The 17,030-nt window shown below is 45.1% G+C and overlaps 1 protein-coding gene and 1 long non-coding RNA gene across 4 annotated transcripts in view; both read left to right on the top strand.

Annotated features, from left to right (window-relative positions):
* LOC141584878 (uncharacterized) overlaps nucleotides 1–9,760 on the top strand; it is a 65,163-nt gene extending 55,403 nt beyond the window's left edge. For 2 of the 3 annotated variants that reach the window (XR_012518147.1, XR_012518149.1), the window contains one exon: nucleotides 4,882–9,760. This is a non-coding gene — a long non-coding RNA (uncharacterized LOC141584878). The remainder of the gene's footprint in view (nucleotides 1–4,881) is intronic. The other variant, XR_012518148.1, reaches the window with a different exon arrangement.
* Nucleotides 9,761–11,582: 1,822 nt separating this feature from the next.
* Nucleotides 11,583–17,030, top strand: part of ABTB2 (ankyrin repeat and BTB domain containing 2) — a 212,861-nt gene continuing 207,413 nt past the window's right edge. Inside the window, exon 1 of the mRNA XM_003919975.4 lies at nucleotides 11,583–12,905. Within this exon, the coding sequence (XP_003920024.4) occupies nucleotides 12,023–12,905 (883 nt within the window). The 5' untranslated portion in view covers nucleotides 11,583–12,022. The remainder of the gene's footprint in view (nucleotides 12,906–17,030) is intronic.

The following is a 17,030-nucleotide window of genomic DNA, read 5'->3' as shown; positions in this document are numbered from 1 at the left end:
CATCTATTATTTTTTGATTGTTTTGATTATGGTCATTCTTGCAGGAGTAAGTTGGTATTGCATTGTGGTTTTGATTTGCATTTCCCTGATCATTAGTGATGTTGAAGATTTTTTCATGTTTATTGGCCATTTGTGTATCTTCTTTTGAGAATTGTCTATTCATGGCCTAGCCCATTTTTTGATGGGATCGTTTGGCTTTTTATTGCTAATTTGTTTGAGTTCCTTGTAGACAGATTCTGGATATTTGTCCTTTGTTGGATGTATAGATTGTAAAGATTTTCTCCCACTCTGTGGGTTGTGTTTATTGTGTTCATTGTTTCTTTTGCTGTGCAGAGGCTTTTTCGTTTAAGTCCTATCTATTTATCTTGTTTTTGTTGCATTTGCTTTTGGGTTCTTGGTGATGAAGTCTTTGCCTAAGCCAGGGTCTAGAAGTGTTTTCCAATGTTATCTTCCAGAGTTTTTATGATTTCAGGTCTTAGATTTAAGTCCTTGATCCATCTTGAGTTGATTTTTGTATAAGATGAGAGATGAGGATCCAGTTGTATTCATCCATATGTGGCTTGCCAATTATCCTAACACCATTTGTTAAATAGGGTGTCCTTTCCCCACTTTATGTTCTTATTTGCTTTGCCAGAGATCAGTTGGCTGTAAGTATTTGGGTTTATTTCTGGGTTCTCTATTCTGTTCCATTGGTCTATGTGCCTGTTTTTAAGCTAGCACCATGCTGTTTTGGTGACTATGGCTTTATGGTATAGTTTGAAGTCAGATAAAGTGATGCTTCCAGATTTGTTCTTTTTGCTTAGCCTTGCTTTGGCTATGCAGGCTCTTTTTTTAGTTCTACATGAATTTTAGGATTTTTTTTCTAGTTTGTGAAGAATAATGGTAGTATTTTCATGGAAATTGCGTTGAATTTATAGATTGCTTTTAGCAGTATAATTATTTTCACAATATTGGTTCTACCCATCCATAATCATGGGACATGTTTTCATTTGTTTGTGTTGGTTATTTCCTTCAGCAGTGTTTTGTAGTTTTCTTCATAGAGGTCTTTCAACTCCTTGGTTAGGTATATTCCTAAGTATTTTATTTTATTTTTGTAGCTATTGTAAAAGGACTTGAGTTCTTGATTTGATTCTTAGCTTGGTCACTGTTGGTGTATAGCAGAGCTACTGATTTGTGTACCTTAATTTTGTATCCTGAAACTTTGCTGAGTTCATTTTCAGTTCTAGAAGCTTTTTGGGGAGGTCTTTGGGGTTTTCTAGGTATACAATTATACTGTCAGCAAACAGTGACAGTTTGGCTTCCTCTTTATCATATTGGATGCCCTTTTTTTCTTTCTCTTGTCTGATTGCTTTGGCTAGGACTTCCAGTACAATGTTGAATAGAAGTGGTGAGAGTGGGCATCCTGGTCTTGTTCCAGTTGTGAGGGGGTATACTTTCAACTCTTCCCCATTCAGTATAATGTTGGCTCTAAGTTTGTCATAGATGGCTTTCATTACATTAAGATATGTCCCTTCTATGCTAATTTTGCTGAGGGTTTTAATCATAAAGCGATGCTGGATTTTGTCAAATGCTTTTTCTGCATCTATTGAGATTAGCATGCGATTTTTATGTTTAATTCTGTTTATGTGTTGTAGCACATTTATTGAGTATGTTAAGCCATCCCTGCATCCCTAATATGAAATCCACTTGATAATAATGGATTATATTTTCAATATTCTGTTGGATTCAGTTAGCTAGTATTTTGTTAAGGATTTTTGCATCTATATTCATCAGAGATATTGGTCTGCAGTTTTCTCTTTGTATGTCCTTTCCTGGTTTGGGTATTAGGGTGATACTGGCTTGTATGATTTAGGGAGGATTCCCTCTTTCTCTATCTGTGGAATGGTGTCAATAGGAATTTGATCCAGCAATTCCACTACTGGATATTTACACAGAAAAAAAAAGGAAGTCATTATGTAAAACAGATTCTTGCACACACATGCTTATAGCAGCACAATTTACAATTGCAAAAATATAGAACGAGCCCAAATGCCCATCAATCAACACATGGACAAAGAAATTGTAGTATAGATACTCCATGGAATACTACGCACCCATAAAAAGGAAGAAAATAATGGCATTTGCAGCAACCTGGATGGAATGAGAGATGATTATTCTAAGTGAAGTAACTCAGGAATGGGAAAGCAAACATTGTATGTTCTCTCTCATAAGTGGGAGCTAATATATGAGGATGCAAAGGCATAAGAATGATACAGTGGACTCTGGGGATTTGGGGGGAAGTGTGTGTGGGGAGGTGAGGAATAAAAGACTACAAATTGGGCACAATATATACTGCTCAGGTGATGGGTGCACCAAAATCTTAGCAGTCACCACTAAAGAACTTATTCAGGTAAGCAAACATTGCCTGTTAACCCAAAAACCTATGGAAATAATAATTTTTTTTTTTTTTTGAGACAGAATCTCACTCTGTTGCCCAGGCTGTACTGCAGTGGTGTGATCTCAGCCCACTGCAACCTCCACCTCCTGGGTTCAAGTAATTCTGCTGCCTCAGCCTCCTGAGTAGCTGAAATTACAGGCGCATACAACCATGCCCAGCTAATTTTTGTATTTTTAGTAGAGACAGTGTTTCACCATGTTGACCAAGTTGGTCTCGAACTCCTAACCTCAGGTGATCTACCTGCCTTGGCCTCCCAAAGTGCTAGGATTACAGGCATGAGCTACCGCACCCAGCCAGAAATAATTTTTTTAAAGGCTACTGTCTGAACTCTGAAGACCACTTCCTCCAGTCCCATCTGCAATTCAGCTGTCCCATCCCTGTGCTGGGGCTGTTTATAGTAATTCCTAATATTAAGCATCCTTGCTTAAGGGCAGACAGAGACAGTTTCAGAGTTTTAAAAGATTTTATCATTAGGAATAGTTATTTGGTACCAGATCTATCCTCTTGGGAGATTCAAAACTTTTTTCAGTTTAAACCCTGCTCATGCATTTAAAAAATTGACTTTTTATGTGCAAGTTCCTAGCTAAATGAAAGAGAGCGCCACCTGCCAGGAACACTTGAAATTTCTGAACTTGAATATTGAATTGCAAGTTTCCTGAACCCAAAGCATTTGAATCGAACTGGGACCCTCTGGTTAAAAATGAGGACTCACGGGCTCTAGGGCTACAGAATTTGCATTTTAAAACAGTTTTGGGGTGCCTTGAGGTTTAAGAAACAAATGTCTTAGTTCCCAAACTTGCCTGATAAGAATCACATGGGAATTTTTGTTTCTTTGTTTCTTTGTTTGAGACAGTGTCTCATTCTGTCGCACCCCAGAGCGCAGTGATGCAATCGTAGCTCACTGCAGCCTTGAATTCCTGGGCTCAAGTGATCCTCCCACCTGAGCCTCCCAAGTAGCTGGGACTAAAAGCACTCGATACCATGCCCTGCTGATTTCTGTATTTTTCTCTTGCTATGTTGACAAGTTGGTTTTGAACTCCTGGGCTCAAGTGATCCTCTGGCCTTGGCCTCCCAAAGTGCTGGGATTATAGGCATGAGCCACTGGGCCCAGCCAGAATGCTTGTTTAAAATATTTTTCCTCTGATTTACATTACAGGCTTACTGAATTCATATTTCCAAGAAAGGTGTCTGGGGCTTGAGATTTGTATAAGACCATCAGATGAATATTAAAAAGCTGAAATAGATTCTCTATACCAGTGAAGAAGAACACAATTGTTGTTGTTGTTTAAGCAGATAATTGATAACTAGTATGTGAAACATCTAGGTCTGGGGATTTGTCAACATTACCACATCAGGTTGTCCCTGGGTTCTCTGTCCCATAATTCAGCTCTGTAGTCTTAAGTTCCATCCCATTTCCTAAAATTCTTGCCATTAAACCCTAGGCTCCCGGGCTGGGCATGGTGGCTCATGCCTGTAATCCAAGCACTTTGGGAGGACAAGGTGGGTGGATCAGCTGAGGTCAGGAGTTCAAGAATAGCCTGGCCAACATGGTGAAATCCCATCACCACTAAAAATATAAATATTAACTGGGCATGGTGGCCTGTGACTGTAGTCCCAGCTACTCAGAAGACTGAGGCAGGAGAATTGCTTAAACCTGGGAGGTGGATGTTGCAATGAGCCAAGACTGTGCCACTGCACTCCAACCTGGGCAACAGAGTGAGACTCCATCTCAAAAAACCAAAGCAAATAACCAAACAAGAAACCAAAAACCCAGGCTCCCAATGGCTTCCTCTGATACCAGCTAACACATATGTGGTACCAAAACTGCCTGATAGGCAGAGCTTCTGTTGGAGAACTCTCCCATGACCTATCTTGTTTGCTCTGTAAACCATTTTATTAGGTTGGTGCAAAAGTAATTGCGGTTTTGCCATCGAAAATAATGGCAAAACCCATAATTACTTTAGTACCAACCCATTACCTGGCCTCCACTCATCCCAATTTTCTCCTGTGAATCAGCGACCTAGGTTTGGACCTACCTTTGAAATTTCACTGTGTCCAAAATAACCAGATTCCAGCTTTGAGCAGTGGTCAGATGCTGAAACTGACCTGTCCTAAGATCTATCTGGATCTGGTCCAAGGTCCTACCCTATCACAACTATTTGAGCAGACACATAAGATGTGTCATTCTCTTCCTAAGACACAGGAGATAATTATCTTCTCTTCTTCAAGTTAAATAAAAAGTCCCAGTTACTTTAAAGTAACCTTGTGGGATTTAAGAAAAAAAAAGTTAGCTGCATAGTTAAACCCAGGATAGCATGGGTTAAAAGAAACACAAACAGAACCTTAAATACATATCATAGGCTATGAATATTGTAGAAGGAGAAACAGAATGCGAAATTTCCCAAAGTTAACCACGAAATCCTTTTTTTTTTTTTTTTTTGTAGGCCATCCTATGAGACTAACTATCCCTAACCGTCCTGCAGAACATGCTTTCAGGAAGTATTATTTTCTTCTTTTTCATAACAACTTTGGGGCTTTGTTTTAAATTGTCTGTGCTTCTCTTTAGCCATGAGATTCAGAACCAATACCTGTGTCGGGAATGGGCTAATCTAGGTTGCACAGGATGGAAGGAGACTTTACAGTTTCCACACCATTGGTTTCTTTTTCAACAACTGAGCATTCTGTTTGATCAACTGCAAAGCAGCTCTGCTGACCATGCACGCCTATTTACCTACCACCTTTCTCAGCTTTCCCTTGCATTCCACAGTATTTCCTTTTTTACATTTGACCCGTTTCTCCCACAGATGTACCAACCCACAGAGCGACTCAAAGAACGGACAATGGCTTTTGGTCAGTGGTTTTCCAGTAGCTCTGCAAAGCTTTGGGCGTCTGCCAAGTTCCTCAGAAGCTGCCTGAAAATCCATGAACTGGCTCTAGACCCTTCCACCCACCCCACCCCCCACCCCACCCAAATCAAGCTTTCTGCTTCTTTGTATTTCATATCATGGCCTGTGTAAGACTGGAAAAAAGAATTTCTCAACTCAGCAATTTGAAATCCACTCATTTAAATTATCTCCTGTTTTCAGATATATCTTGTTAAGTGTCCCAAGAACAACCTAGATAGTTTGCATAATACTGCAATATAGCAAGCAAAGTTTTGAAATCATCTCTGGGCTCTCTGCTTAGTGACTCTAAACTTTGCAGCAGGAGCTATGGAAGCCCCACTCCATCCCGGATACAGAGACAAGCCTGGCACTTGTTGGCAAATAAATAGTTAAGGAGTCTCAAACAAGTAAGTAACTCAGAGATTTAGGATTGGATTGCGCTGCCTGCTACTCCTGACCTGGCTCTGAAAACCTAGTGTCCAGAGCCCTGCCTGGAAACCCACAGTCCTGATAACTAGGTCTCTGTCTTGACTCTCTGCAGCATTCTTCAGTTCCTACAGGCTCAGGCTTTCCTTGCCCCCTCCCCCAGGGTTCTGGAAACCGGGGTCTTCTACCACTCACTCTGGGAGGGGCCTGTTCCCTGAATGCTGTTTACCACCCATGTTCTTGCCAGTTGCCAGGGCTAGGCACTGTTTGATGTCTGGTTCTGAGCCATGCTCTTCCTCTGACCTTACCTCTCATCTTAGAAGCTTTTTGTCTCTGCCAAGCCCAGACTTCGATTGTCTTTAAAATCCAAATGTATATGTATCTATGTAAATAGAAGGGCCTCCTATTCCCTGAGCCTTGAACAGACAATGGACCCTGGACCTTGCATACACAAGAGCTGGTTCTATGTCCCCAGGACTTGACACTGTTAGGGACAAACCTACCTCCTCCCCATGTACCCTCCTACCAATTCAACATGGAATGTGATGTCTTGACAATGGAAGGATGTTTTACTCCCTACACTTGGGCTGAGTTCACATCCCATTTAAGGCTATACATATGCCTTTTTCCAGATGGTTTTCTTTGTCCAAGGCCCTGAAATTTGCCTCCTTTCCTAACAATGTTGCCACTGTGTTCTGCCACCATTTTGGAAAAACTTCTCTAACAACCATCATTCTTGCTTTTCACCTCTTAGGATCATTGGCCTCGTTGAGATCTTCATGAAAGCTACAGACCGGTGCTGTCCACTATGGTAGCACTAGCTACTTGTAGCTATTCAAGTTTAAAATTAAATTAAAAACAGAGACAGAAGAATCACTTAACCTCAGGAGTTCGAGACCAGCCTGGGCAACATGACGAAACCCTGTCTCTACCAAAACTACAAAGAATTAGCTGGTCATGGTGGTGGGCACCTGTCATCCCAGCTACTCAGGAACCTGAGGTGGGGGGACTGCTTGAGCCAGAGAGGCAGAGGTTGCAGTAAGTCAAGTCATGCCACTGCACTCCAGCGTGAGTGACAGAGACACCCCATCTCAAAAATAATTATTTAATTAATTAAAATTAAATAAAATGTAAGATTCAGTTCTTCAGTCACAATAGCTAGATTTCAAGTTGCAGACACATGTGGTTAGTGGCTTCTGTATTGAATAGCACAGATATGGAACCTTTTCTTTATCTCAGAAAGTTCTATCCAACAGTGCTGCATAGATGCACAGACCCTCTCTCCAGAATATGCGAACTTGTTCTTATATTAAAAATATTGGGCCGGGCACGGTGGCTCATGACTGTAATCCCAGCACTTTGGGAGGCTGAGACAGGCAGATCACCTGAGGTCAGAAATTCGAGACCAGGCTGATCAACATGGAGAAATCCCTTCTCTTTGAAAAATACAAAATTAGATTAGCTGAGCATGGTGGCACATGCCTGTAATTGCAGCTACTCAGAGGCTGAGGCAGAAGAATCACTTGAACCCAGGAGGCAGAGGTTGTGGTGAGCCAAGATCATACTATTGCACTGTAGCCTGGGCAACAAGAGTGAAATTCTGTCTCAAAAAAAAAGTTGCAGGCAATTTTAAGTGATTCACAGACACCCCGGCTTTCTAAGCCCACCTCCCCAAGTTGTTAGAAACCCCTCTCTAATGTGAATGGGGTCTGGGCGTGGTGGCTCACACCTGTAATTCCAACAGTTTGGGAGGCTGAGGCAGGCAGATCACCTGAAGTCAGGAGTTTGAGACCTGCCTGGCCAACGTGGTAAAACCCATCTCTACTAAAAATCCAAAATTAGCCAGGAGTCGTGGCACACTCCTGTGGATGCTGCTACTTGGGAGACTGACGTGGGAGGATCGCTTGAACCTGGGAAGTGGAGGTTGTAGTGAACCAAGATAGTGCAACTGCACTCCAGTCTGGGTGACAGAGTGGGACTCTGTCTCAATAAAATAATAGTAACATGGATGGGGAGCACACAGCTATCCTGAAGTCTATGGAGGAAGCAGGTATCACAAAAATCTCAGTTCAGACATCAGTGATTCTTTTCCCTTAACACAGTCTTTTTTTTTTTTTTTTGAGTCATAGTTTAGCTCTTGTTGCCCAGACTGGAGTACAATGGCATGAACTCAGCTCACTGCAACCTCCGTCTCCCAGGTTCAAGTGATTCTCCTGCCTCAGCCTCCCAAATAGCTAGGATTACAGGCATGTGCCACCACACCTGGCTAATTTTGGATTTTTAGTAGAGACCAGATGTTGGTCAGGCTGGTCTCAAACACCCAACCTCAGGTGATCTGCCCGCTTTGGCCTCCCAACGTGCTGGGATTACAAGTGTGAGCCACCGTGCCTGGCCAACACATAGTCTTAAGCACATGCGGGTTCTGTGAGAGTTTAAAAAGAAACCTAGCCATTCATTACATTGCCCCATTCATCCAGTTAGTTTATTTCATTCACTTACTCAATATTTATTGAGCTTCTACTTTATGCTCACACTGCCCTAGGCAGATGGGATACAAAAGTGAACTAAATGGAGAAGATCCCTTCCCTCATGGAGCTTATATTCTTGTAGGACAGAAAGACAATCAACAAACAAGCAAGTAATGCTCTCTGCTCTATAGTTTTCTCCAATAAATTTCAGATTTCTGCAAGCCGGCACACGTCAATTCTCTGCTTAAAGGCATTTCCTCCTGACTAGCAGAGTTGATTAAAATAACCTGTGGGAGTTAAATATCTACATATACCAAATGCACCGAAGGTGATACACAAACTAAATTAAAATTTAGCCACTCTCCAAAGTCAAGGCCATAATCTACCTTTCTCATAAGACAGTTCTGTCTATACTTAAATAGTTGGGATTATAATGCCCTCACTTTCAAGATAAATTCCAGGGTATTTTATCTTCTAATTTCCAGAGGGTTTCTGATTGTGTAAGCACCTAGAAGACCTCACACCAGGTAAAGTTTCTAAAGTTTATTTCAAGCTACCTCCCTTATATGATTTTTGCATGGACAATTCCAGATTTGCTTCTTAATTGCCAACTTCACTTGGAATTGTCCCAGTGTTTGCCAGTGTTCTATTATGTTCTTTTCCACTTGTCCAGCTTAATGACAGCTGTTTTAAAAAATAATAATAATAATAAAATAATGTTTGGGTAAGGCCCGAGTTGGGATGACATTTTCTCTTAATTTGCATTCTTAAAATCAAACACATTACCAGCAGATTGGCTTAATTGAACACATGCACATATATATAAGAAACCATGTCCTTTCTTTTCTTGATCCAAAGTTTTGTATTTCACCACACTGGCCAACTCCCAAACGTTTAACTGAAATCAAAGAACTGGTTCATTTCTAAGGTGGCTGAAGATGTATGTATATTCTCTACTGTCCTCCTGTTCTTTTCCCCGTGTCACACAGACACAGACATATTCTGGGTTTACTTTGTACCTCCAGTCCTCAGGTTGTCTAGAAGACTGGGGAAAATTTGAAAGACAAGAGATCTATCTACAGTCTTTCCTAACTTCCTAGTCTTTTTGCCAGATTTTTCCATGAGGATTTTTCTTCCTTTTTTCCTTGAAGAAGCCCACTCCAGAGGGCTGCTAAACACTTATTTCAGCATGTGTCTCTAAAAGATAGGAACATTTGTTAAACATCACCACACTACCATTACCACATCCAAAAAAAAAGTTATTTTGTAATCACAAACATCAAGGCAGTGTTTCTAATGGTTTCATAATATCAAATGTTTATTGTCTTTTTAAAACAAAATCAATCACCTTGTGATTGGTTATTATGTTTTATAAGTCGCTTTAAATGTATAGGTTTCCTCTCCACCTCTTTCTTTTGTTGCAACTTATTTATTAAAGAAACTCAGTTGTTTGTTCAGCAGCATTTCCCACGGCTGAATTTTGCAGAATATATCTTCGTGGTGCAGGTCAACATTCACAGGATTCTGAGATTCAGCTTGAGGCATGTTTAATTATCTACTCTTTAAGTCGTCAAGTAATTTGAATTTATTAATATAAATTACATATGCTGTTTTCCCGAGAAGTACTCCAGATGCTTCCTCAAATAACCTTTCCATTCAGTAAGTTCCCCGTTGTAAATTTCCAGTTAAGTAATTTTCTTTATGCTTGATGGGTGCGCAGAACGAAGAAAAGGGAGGGCAGGGAAAACTTTCTGAAATTCATTTCCTTTAAATATATCCATTAGAGGGCGACATTTCCTTGAATATTATATTTCTCCAATAAAATTTTTAATTGCATAAAATTTGCTTCTGTATTTTTGAAAAGTTGGACCTCATCGCCTGCTTTAACTTCTGATTTCACGTCTGCAAAGTGTGACTGTGTTCTCTTTTGTTAATTTGATCTCTGCAAACTTTTCTGTCTTTGAGATTACAGTACTTCCATCTTTGACTCTGTTCCCAATTCTAACCATCAGGCGGCGACATTGCATAAATAAAGACCCACAGAAAGAAAAAAATTAAGCGAAACTGCCAAATAAAAAGCAGTTTCACTGGGGGTAAAGCATTAATTTAAGGAAAGAGACAAACCAGACATTTCTAGTTCATATCCAACTCAGGGCCCAAGGTCAGAACTATGTAAAATACAACACAAAGGAGCCATTCAGGAGTCGGAGAGGCTGACTTGGGGAGAGCAAACGCACAATCCCCTCCTTGAGTCTTCGGTTCCACTGGTGGGGGCATATGTCCGTTCGCGCAGGTGCGAGTGAGTAGCCACAGGGCAGCGGCAGGACGTGCCTGGACCGGGCCTGCGGCTGCTGAACCAACAGCGCTCTGGCGGCCCGCTTGGGACACCCACCCCGAGGCAGGTTGGCACCAGAGCTGCTCATTGTACCCCAGGATAAACTGGGTTCCGCTGAGGCATACGGCTCGCCCACCGGCACGCGTTAGGAGGCGAACACGTGCACCCAGCTAGCGATTCTGAGAGCAGGCCAGGGCTAGGGACCGCGCTCCCACCTTCTCATTCTTCCTGTAAGAACGCTCTCTACCTCGGACAAAAAGGATCCACCTGACAGCAAGTAGTATCTTCACGCAGCGGTAACAGGGAAGTCACGGATCCTCTTGAGATTCTCAGAAAACTGCAGGTGAAACTACAGTGGGACGGAAGCCCTCACAGGCCTCCTGGGACTCGTCCGTGAATCAGATCCCAGGTGAAGAAATTCTGTCCCGACTGGAGCCTGGACAGCCGCGCAGAGAAACCAGACAAACTTGGGAAGAGAGGCAGGGACGTCCCTCCTCCCTCCGAACACAGCCAGCGTTTCCTCTTGGATTGCGGGAGGGGCCTGGCGAAGGTTGGGGAGAGCTGGAGCTCCTGGCTGGGGCCCTCCCCATTGTCCCGGCCCCCACCGCGGGACGTCTGGCTGCGGAGGGCTAGAAAGCGAGCAGCGAACGCCCAAAGCCTGGGTGGCGGGAAGGTGGCAGCGCACTGTGGCTTTTCCTTTGCATTTTTCTTTAAATTGTGAGCTCCGGAGCTAACGTTTCAACCGCTGCTTTCCCTTCTCCACCTCCACCTCCCAGTTCGCCGGCTCGCCCTTTCCCCTCCCCCAGCCCCACTCCCTTCCCCACCCCCATACCAGCCGTGCGCCCCACCCTCGGCCTCCAGCCCCGCCTCCGCCGCCTCGGGGTTTCACCCGCGGCAGAGTAAAATCTGCATAGTGACCGCCCCCTCGGAGATCATTGGTGCATCCCCGCCCATCGCGGCCGCCGATTGGTGAGCCACCCGGGGTTATTTGCATGTCGGCCGCCCCCGGGTACCCAGCTGTGCCTTGGGCCGGCGCCGCAGAGAAGTTTGCCGAGCGCTTTCTCGCCGGCTGGTCCCGGACTCGCGCTGCGCCCTGCGCCTCCACCTCCCTCCTTCTGCTGCCACCGCCGCCGCCGCCTCCCTGTTCTCCCGGGATTCCTTCTCTGTGGAGGACTGACACTCTGCTTGCGGGAATTAGAGGCGGACAGGGGAAGACCCGAGGGGGAACGGCGGGGGTCTTTCCAGTGACAGCTTCGTGTTGGGACGCCGGGCGCGTGGGGCTCCGGCTGGCCACAGATCTCGCCCACCTTCCCGCGGCCTCCGGGCAGGCAATGCGGACGCCGAGCCCCGCGGCGCAGAGAGGAAGGAGGGCGGCCCGGAGAGCCTAGAGACTGTTTCTGCCCACTTGGAGAAGAGGGCATGGAGTTGTGAGCGCCCCTCGCTCGGCGACGCCGCCCCCGGCAGGCTCCCCATGGCCGGGACGTACAGCTCGACTCTGAAGACGCTGGAGGACTTGACCTTGGACTCCGGGTATGGGGCCGGGGACTCGTGCCGCTCGCTCAGCCTCTCGTCCTCCAAGTCCAACTCGCAGGCGCTCAACTCTTCGGCGCAGCAGCACCGCGGGGCGGCCTGGTGGTGCTACTCCGGCTCCATGAACAGCCGCCACAACAGCTGGGACACGGTGAACACGGTGCTGCCCGAGGACCCCGAAGTGGCCGACCTCTTCTCGCGCTGCCCGCGGCTCCCCGAGCTGGAGGAGTTCCCCTGGACCGAGGGAGACGTGGCCCGGGTACTCCGCAAAGGCGCGGGCAGCAGGAGGCTGCCCCAGTTCTCCGCCGAGGCGGTGAGGCGCCTGGCGGGGCTGCTCCGCAGGGCACTGATCCGTGTGGCCCGCGAGGCGCAGCGCCTGAGTGTGCTGCACGCCAAGTGCACCCGCTTCGAGGTGCAGAGCGCCGTGCGCCTGGTGCACAGCTGGGCGCTGGCCGAGAGCTGCGCGCTGGCCGCCGTCAAGGCGCTGTCCCTGTACAGCATGAGCGCCGGCGACGGGCTGCGCCGGGGCAAGTCCGCGCGCTGCGGCCTCACTTTCTCAGTGGGCCGCTTTTTTCGCTGGATGGTGGACACTCGCATCTCCGTGCGCATCCACGAGTACGCGGCCATCTCGCTCACCGCCTGCATGGAGAACTTGGTGGAGGAGATCCGGGCCAGGGTTCTGGCCAGCCAGAGCCCTGAAGGCGGAGGGGCCGGAGGCGGGGAGGTGTCTGCTGAGGCCCTGGAGATGGTCATCAACAACGACGCCGAGCTCTGGGGCGTCTTGCAGCCCTATGAGCATCTTATCTGCGGCAAGAACGCCAATGGTAAGAGCGCAGGCCTCCGACTGGCAGACGGGGGTAGGCGAGAAATCCCGCCCTGGGCTACTGGGGCAGTGCATTTCCTAGGACAAAGCTGGTGGCCGTGCCAGTACCTTGGGAGAAAGCGTTTGGTCTGAGGATGAGGTTCATTTAATGGCACTTGTCAGAGATTGCCCTAAGCGTAACTGATATTCGGAGGGTAAAGTCGTGAATGATCTCCACCCTGTTCTGCGGGGCATTGTGACTAATATCTTGGGGCTGTTCGTTAATTGGGAGAGATTGAACCTCTTGACCAAGCCATTCCCGAACCTCTCTTGAAGTGAAACTTACTGCCCCGTAGCTCTTTGCCGGGCTTGACTAGGTCTCTAGTTGCTGTCTTTCCCCAGCAGCTGTGCAGATTGACTGATTCCGCCCCCTAGTTTTCCACAGCCCAATGGCAGTAGCCAAAGGGTCCCAACTTAAAGATCTGAGCCTTGGTGAGATGGGGGAGGGGAGTGGGAAGCCTAAGATCTGAGGCTGCGCCTTGTGCTTTGCTGGATTGAAGGAAGCCGTCAGGCTCTCTCTTGGGGGATGGAAGGGTAGTGGTGCGCTCTTAGTTGTGACCAGGAATGATGAAACCTGGGAACCCTTGACCCCCTTTCCTAGGAAAGTAACACAGATTGTCTCCTGGGGTCTGATTTTCCAAGCTGTCACCAACCAAATGAGCCATTGGTTAAAACCTTACGTTGTATTAAATGTTGCTTCTAGAAAAGTGTGATGGCCCATCAAGGGGAAGAGATATGGAGGGATAGGTAACTGCACGGTGTCAAATCTGGGAAAGGAACCGTTGGGTAGTTGCACTTCTCTGAAGATGGTGTGGATTTAGTGCAAAGGATGGAAGCAAAGCACTTGACCTATTCCCTGACAATGTTGGGGGGGGGTGTGACATTGCATTCAACTGCAAACTGCCAACGAGACTTCAATTTCAGGAATCAGCACCATAAACTGTTCAGAATAGTATTACGGTTAAACAGTCTTACAATCTGATTGGAAGGTCATTTGGGGCGCATAAAATGGAAAGGGATAAAAGAAGTCAAAATGTGGTTTAACATAATCATAATAGCTGAAATGCAAAATAACACCTGATGTGTCATCGTTGTTCGTAGCACTTTATATTTAACTCAAGTACTCCTAGCAAGCCTATTAGATAGGTACTTACTGTATAGTATTATGCCCATTTTACAGATAAGGAAAGCAAGGTACCCAGCAAAATAATCTGCCCAACATTATACTGATGTTAAATGGCAAAACTGGAATTTGAATTCAGGTAGGCTCCTTTAAGGTTTTAGCCACTGGTGGAGAAGAAACAGTTTTTTTTGGGGGGGGAGGGTTGTTTTGTTTTGTTTTTCTTACTAGACTATAGCTCTGAGATCTTATGCTATAAGATAAGCATAAGATCTCTATAACTCCCCTTATGTGAGTTTGATCTTCTTGTTCGGTTTTCGAGAACAGTTGACATGTTAGGCCCATTTTGAAGACACTCTATATACCCAGCATGGCTTACTTTGACATTTATTGATTTTGTTTTTAAATTCTGGCACTGCCAAAGGAGATGCTGGGAATTGAAGAGCATTTGCTTGTTAATTTTCTTCCTCTTAGGTCAGAGCTAAGGTCAGTCCCGAATCTCAGTTGATGATGTCACAGCTGCTTGCTGTGCTTCAGGTTTATGGCATCAGCACTGGGAACACCAGCTCCAGGGCAGGAAGTGGCGGGCAGGGGGATTTCCATCCAGTTGTCATAACTGAGGGAAAGAATTCTATACTTTTGGCTGAGGGGAGGCCCAAACTGAACTCGAAGAAGCAAAGGCTCCTAGGAGAAAAGACTGATGACCTAACCCTATAAGACAAACAAGAATAAGGGCGGAACTGTAGATGCAAAACAAAACAAAAACACATCTTTCACACAGAGCAGGTGCCCAGCACATTGAGAAGCTTCTCTCAGCTTTTCTAATTGCAAACTGAAGGAAGGAAGAGCAACTACCTGCCCAGGACACCCTGAAGATGCAAAGTAGCCAGAAACTGCTAGAAAACAGGTGTCTTCTGCTAAAGGGCTTCCAACCAAATAACTGTTTCTTATCTAGGGCCAGCATTCCTTGGGATTTCCTTTATAAGTTGGGCTTTTGACCCACCTCCCTCTTTTTTTTTTTTTTTTTTTTTTTTTAATAGAGGCAGGGTTTCGCTATGTTGCCTAGGCTGGTTCCAAACTCCTAGGCTCAAGCAGTCCTCCTGCCTCAGCCTCTCAACATGTTGGGATTATAGGTGTGGGCCACCAGACCCAGCCACGACTCCATGTTTTAACCTCTTCCTTACCCACTTCCCTTTCCAAACAGTTCTCCTTAAGCCTTGGTAGTCAAGACAGCAAGATTCTCTGTGGCAGACAACAAAGCTCCCTGGATGCTCAGAGCCAAAGCGTCTCCCTCTGTACATTCTCAAGTCTCCAGGGAACTCACTTGCAGGCGAGGTGACCATTCACTTCCACTTAGCAACTGGATGCTCATTTTTTATACATGAAAACCAGGGGGTGGCCACACTAAACAATAACCAGGCTGATTTATTAAGTCCCTTTAGACAAAGTGAAATGAATGTTTAGTAGAGGGGCAATGAATTACTTATGCCTGAAAGCTGGCTTCAGAGGGAAGCATAAACTGCTGAGGAACAAAATGGAGTGGCCCAAACCTTTGTTATATTAAAATTACCCCAAGGCCAGCAAGGTTACAGTTTACACAGCTGAAGACCAACTGGGAATGACTGCATATGGGAGGGAGAGTGCTGGTTAGAATTCTTGTCCTGCTGGTCTTCCCTTTAAATTATATATTTATTGTTGTTATGCCTGCTAATTATACAGCATGGGCACATGCATTTGACTCAGCTATATAGGGCTTTTAAACTTAATGTCTTCCAACTAAGAACTTAAGGGCTCTAATCCATCTATTCCTGTCCATTACTCAGAATGCAGAATGAATATGGTTTTGCTCAGCAAAAGATGGATAATAAAAGTTCTGCAGTGTTTATAAAACATGATCCCAGCTCCGTAGAGCAGCAGGAGTTATGTATTGTTGCTCATTTGGTATTGATGTCCCCAATCCCATGGCAATGCTGTTAAATGATATCTTCATGACTTCCTTAGGGAGGTAGGGAAACCAATTTAGTAGAGTAGTATTTATAAACAGGGAGTTTCCAAAAAAGAGAAACTTTTCCTATCCACTCATCTCTCTCCCTATTCTCCTCTCTTCCTCTCCTCCCCCATCACTCCCCATATGTGAGTTTGATGCTGAGTATTGCTGCCAGGTTTCTTCTTGGTCATTTTTCTTACTAAGCTTTTGTGAGTGTCTGTGGCATTTTAGAAAATCCTATTCAATTTCTAGATTCTCAATGAAATGATGGGATATTGGTGAGAATATTCTTGTTCCAAAGAAGTATCCAGGGTGTACAAAAGGATTGCTGTATCCTAGCGGTAACATGCACAAGACTTTGGCTTCACCATGAGGGTTTGAAGCCTACCTTTGCCGTTTATTTTATTTTGTTATTTATTTAGAGACAGGGTCTTGCTACGTTAGCCAGGCTGGAGTGCAGTGGTACAATCATAGTTCACTGCAACCTTGAAATTCTGGGTTCTAAGGAATCCTCCTGCCTCAGCCTCCCAAGTAGCTGGAACATTAGTTAGCCACCACATCAGCTAACTTTTTAAGTTTTATTTTTGTAGAGACAGGGTCCTGCTATGTTTCCCAAGCTGACCTTAAACTCCTGGGTTCAAGCGATTCTCCCGCTTCAGCCCCCCAGAGTGCTGGGATTGCAGGCATGAGCCATCATGCCTGACCATACATACCTTTGCCATTTCCATGAGTGGCCTGGCGCAAATTTCTTAACCATTCTAACCTTCAATTTTGTCATCTGCAAGATGGGATGTAATAAGAGCATGTAGCTTATACGGTTGGTATGAGAATTAACTTAGGAGATAGATTTAAAGATCTTAGCACATAGTAAATGCTCAATAAATAGTAAATTCATTCAACAATTATTGAGCACTGACCCTGTACCCACCACTGTTAAAAGTGCTGTGGACTAAGTGGTGAACGGGGGGGAAAGCCCTCCT

This window comes from Saimiri boliviensis, chromosome 6, assembly GCF_048565385.1.
Source record: "Saimiri boliviensis isolate mSaiBol1 chromosome 6, mSaiBol1.pri, whole genome shotgun sequence".
Classification (NCBI taxonomy): Eukaryota; Metazoa; Chordata; class Mammalia; order Primates; family Cebidae; genus Saimiri; species Saimiri boliviensis.
The sequence above is the reverse complement of the archived record's forward strand: the minus strand, read 5'-3'. Positions and strand labels throughout refer to the sequence as shown.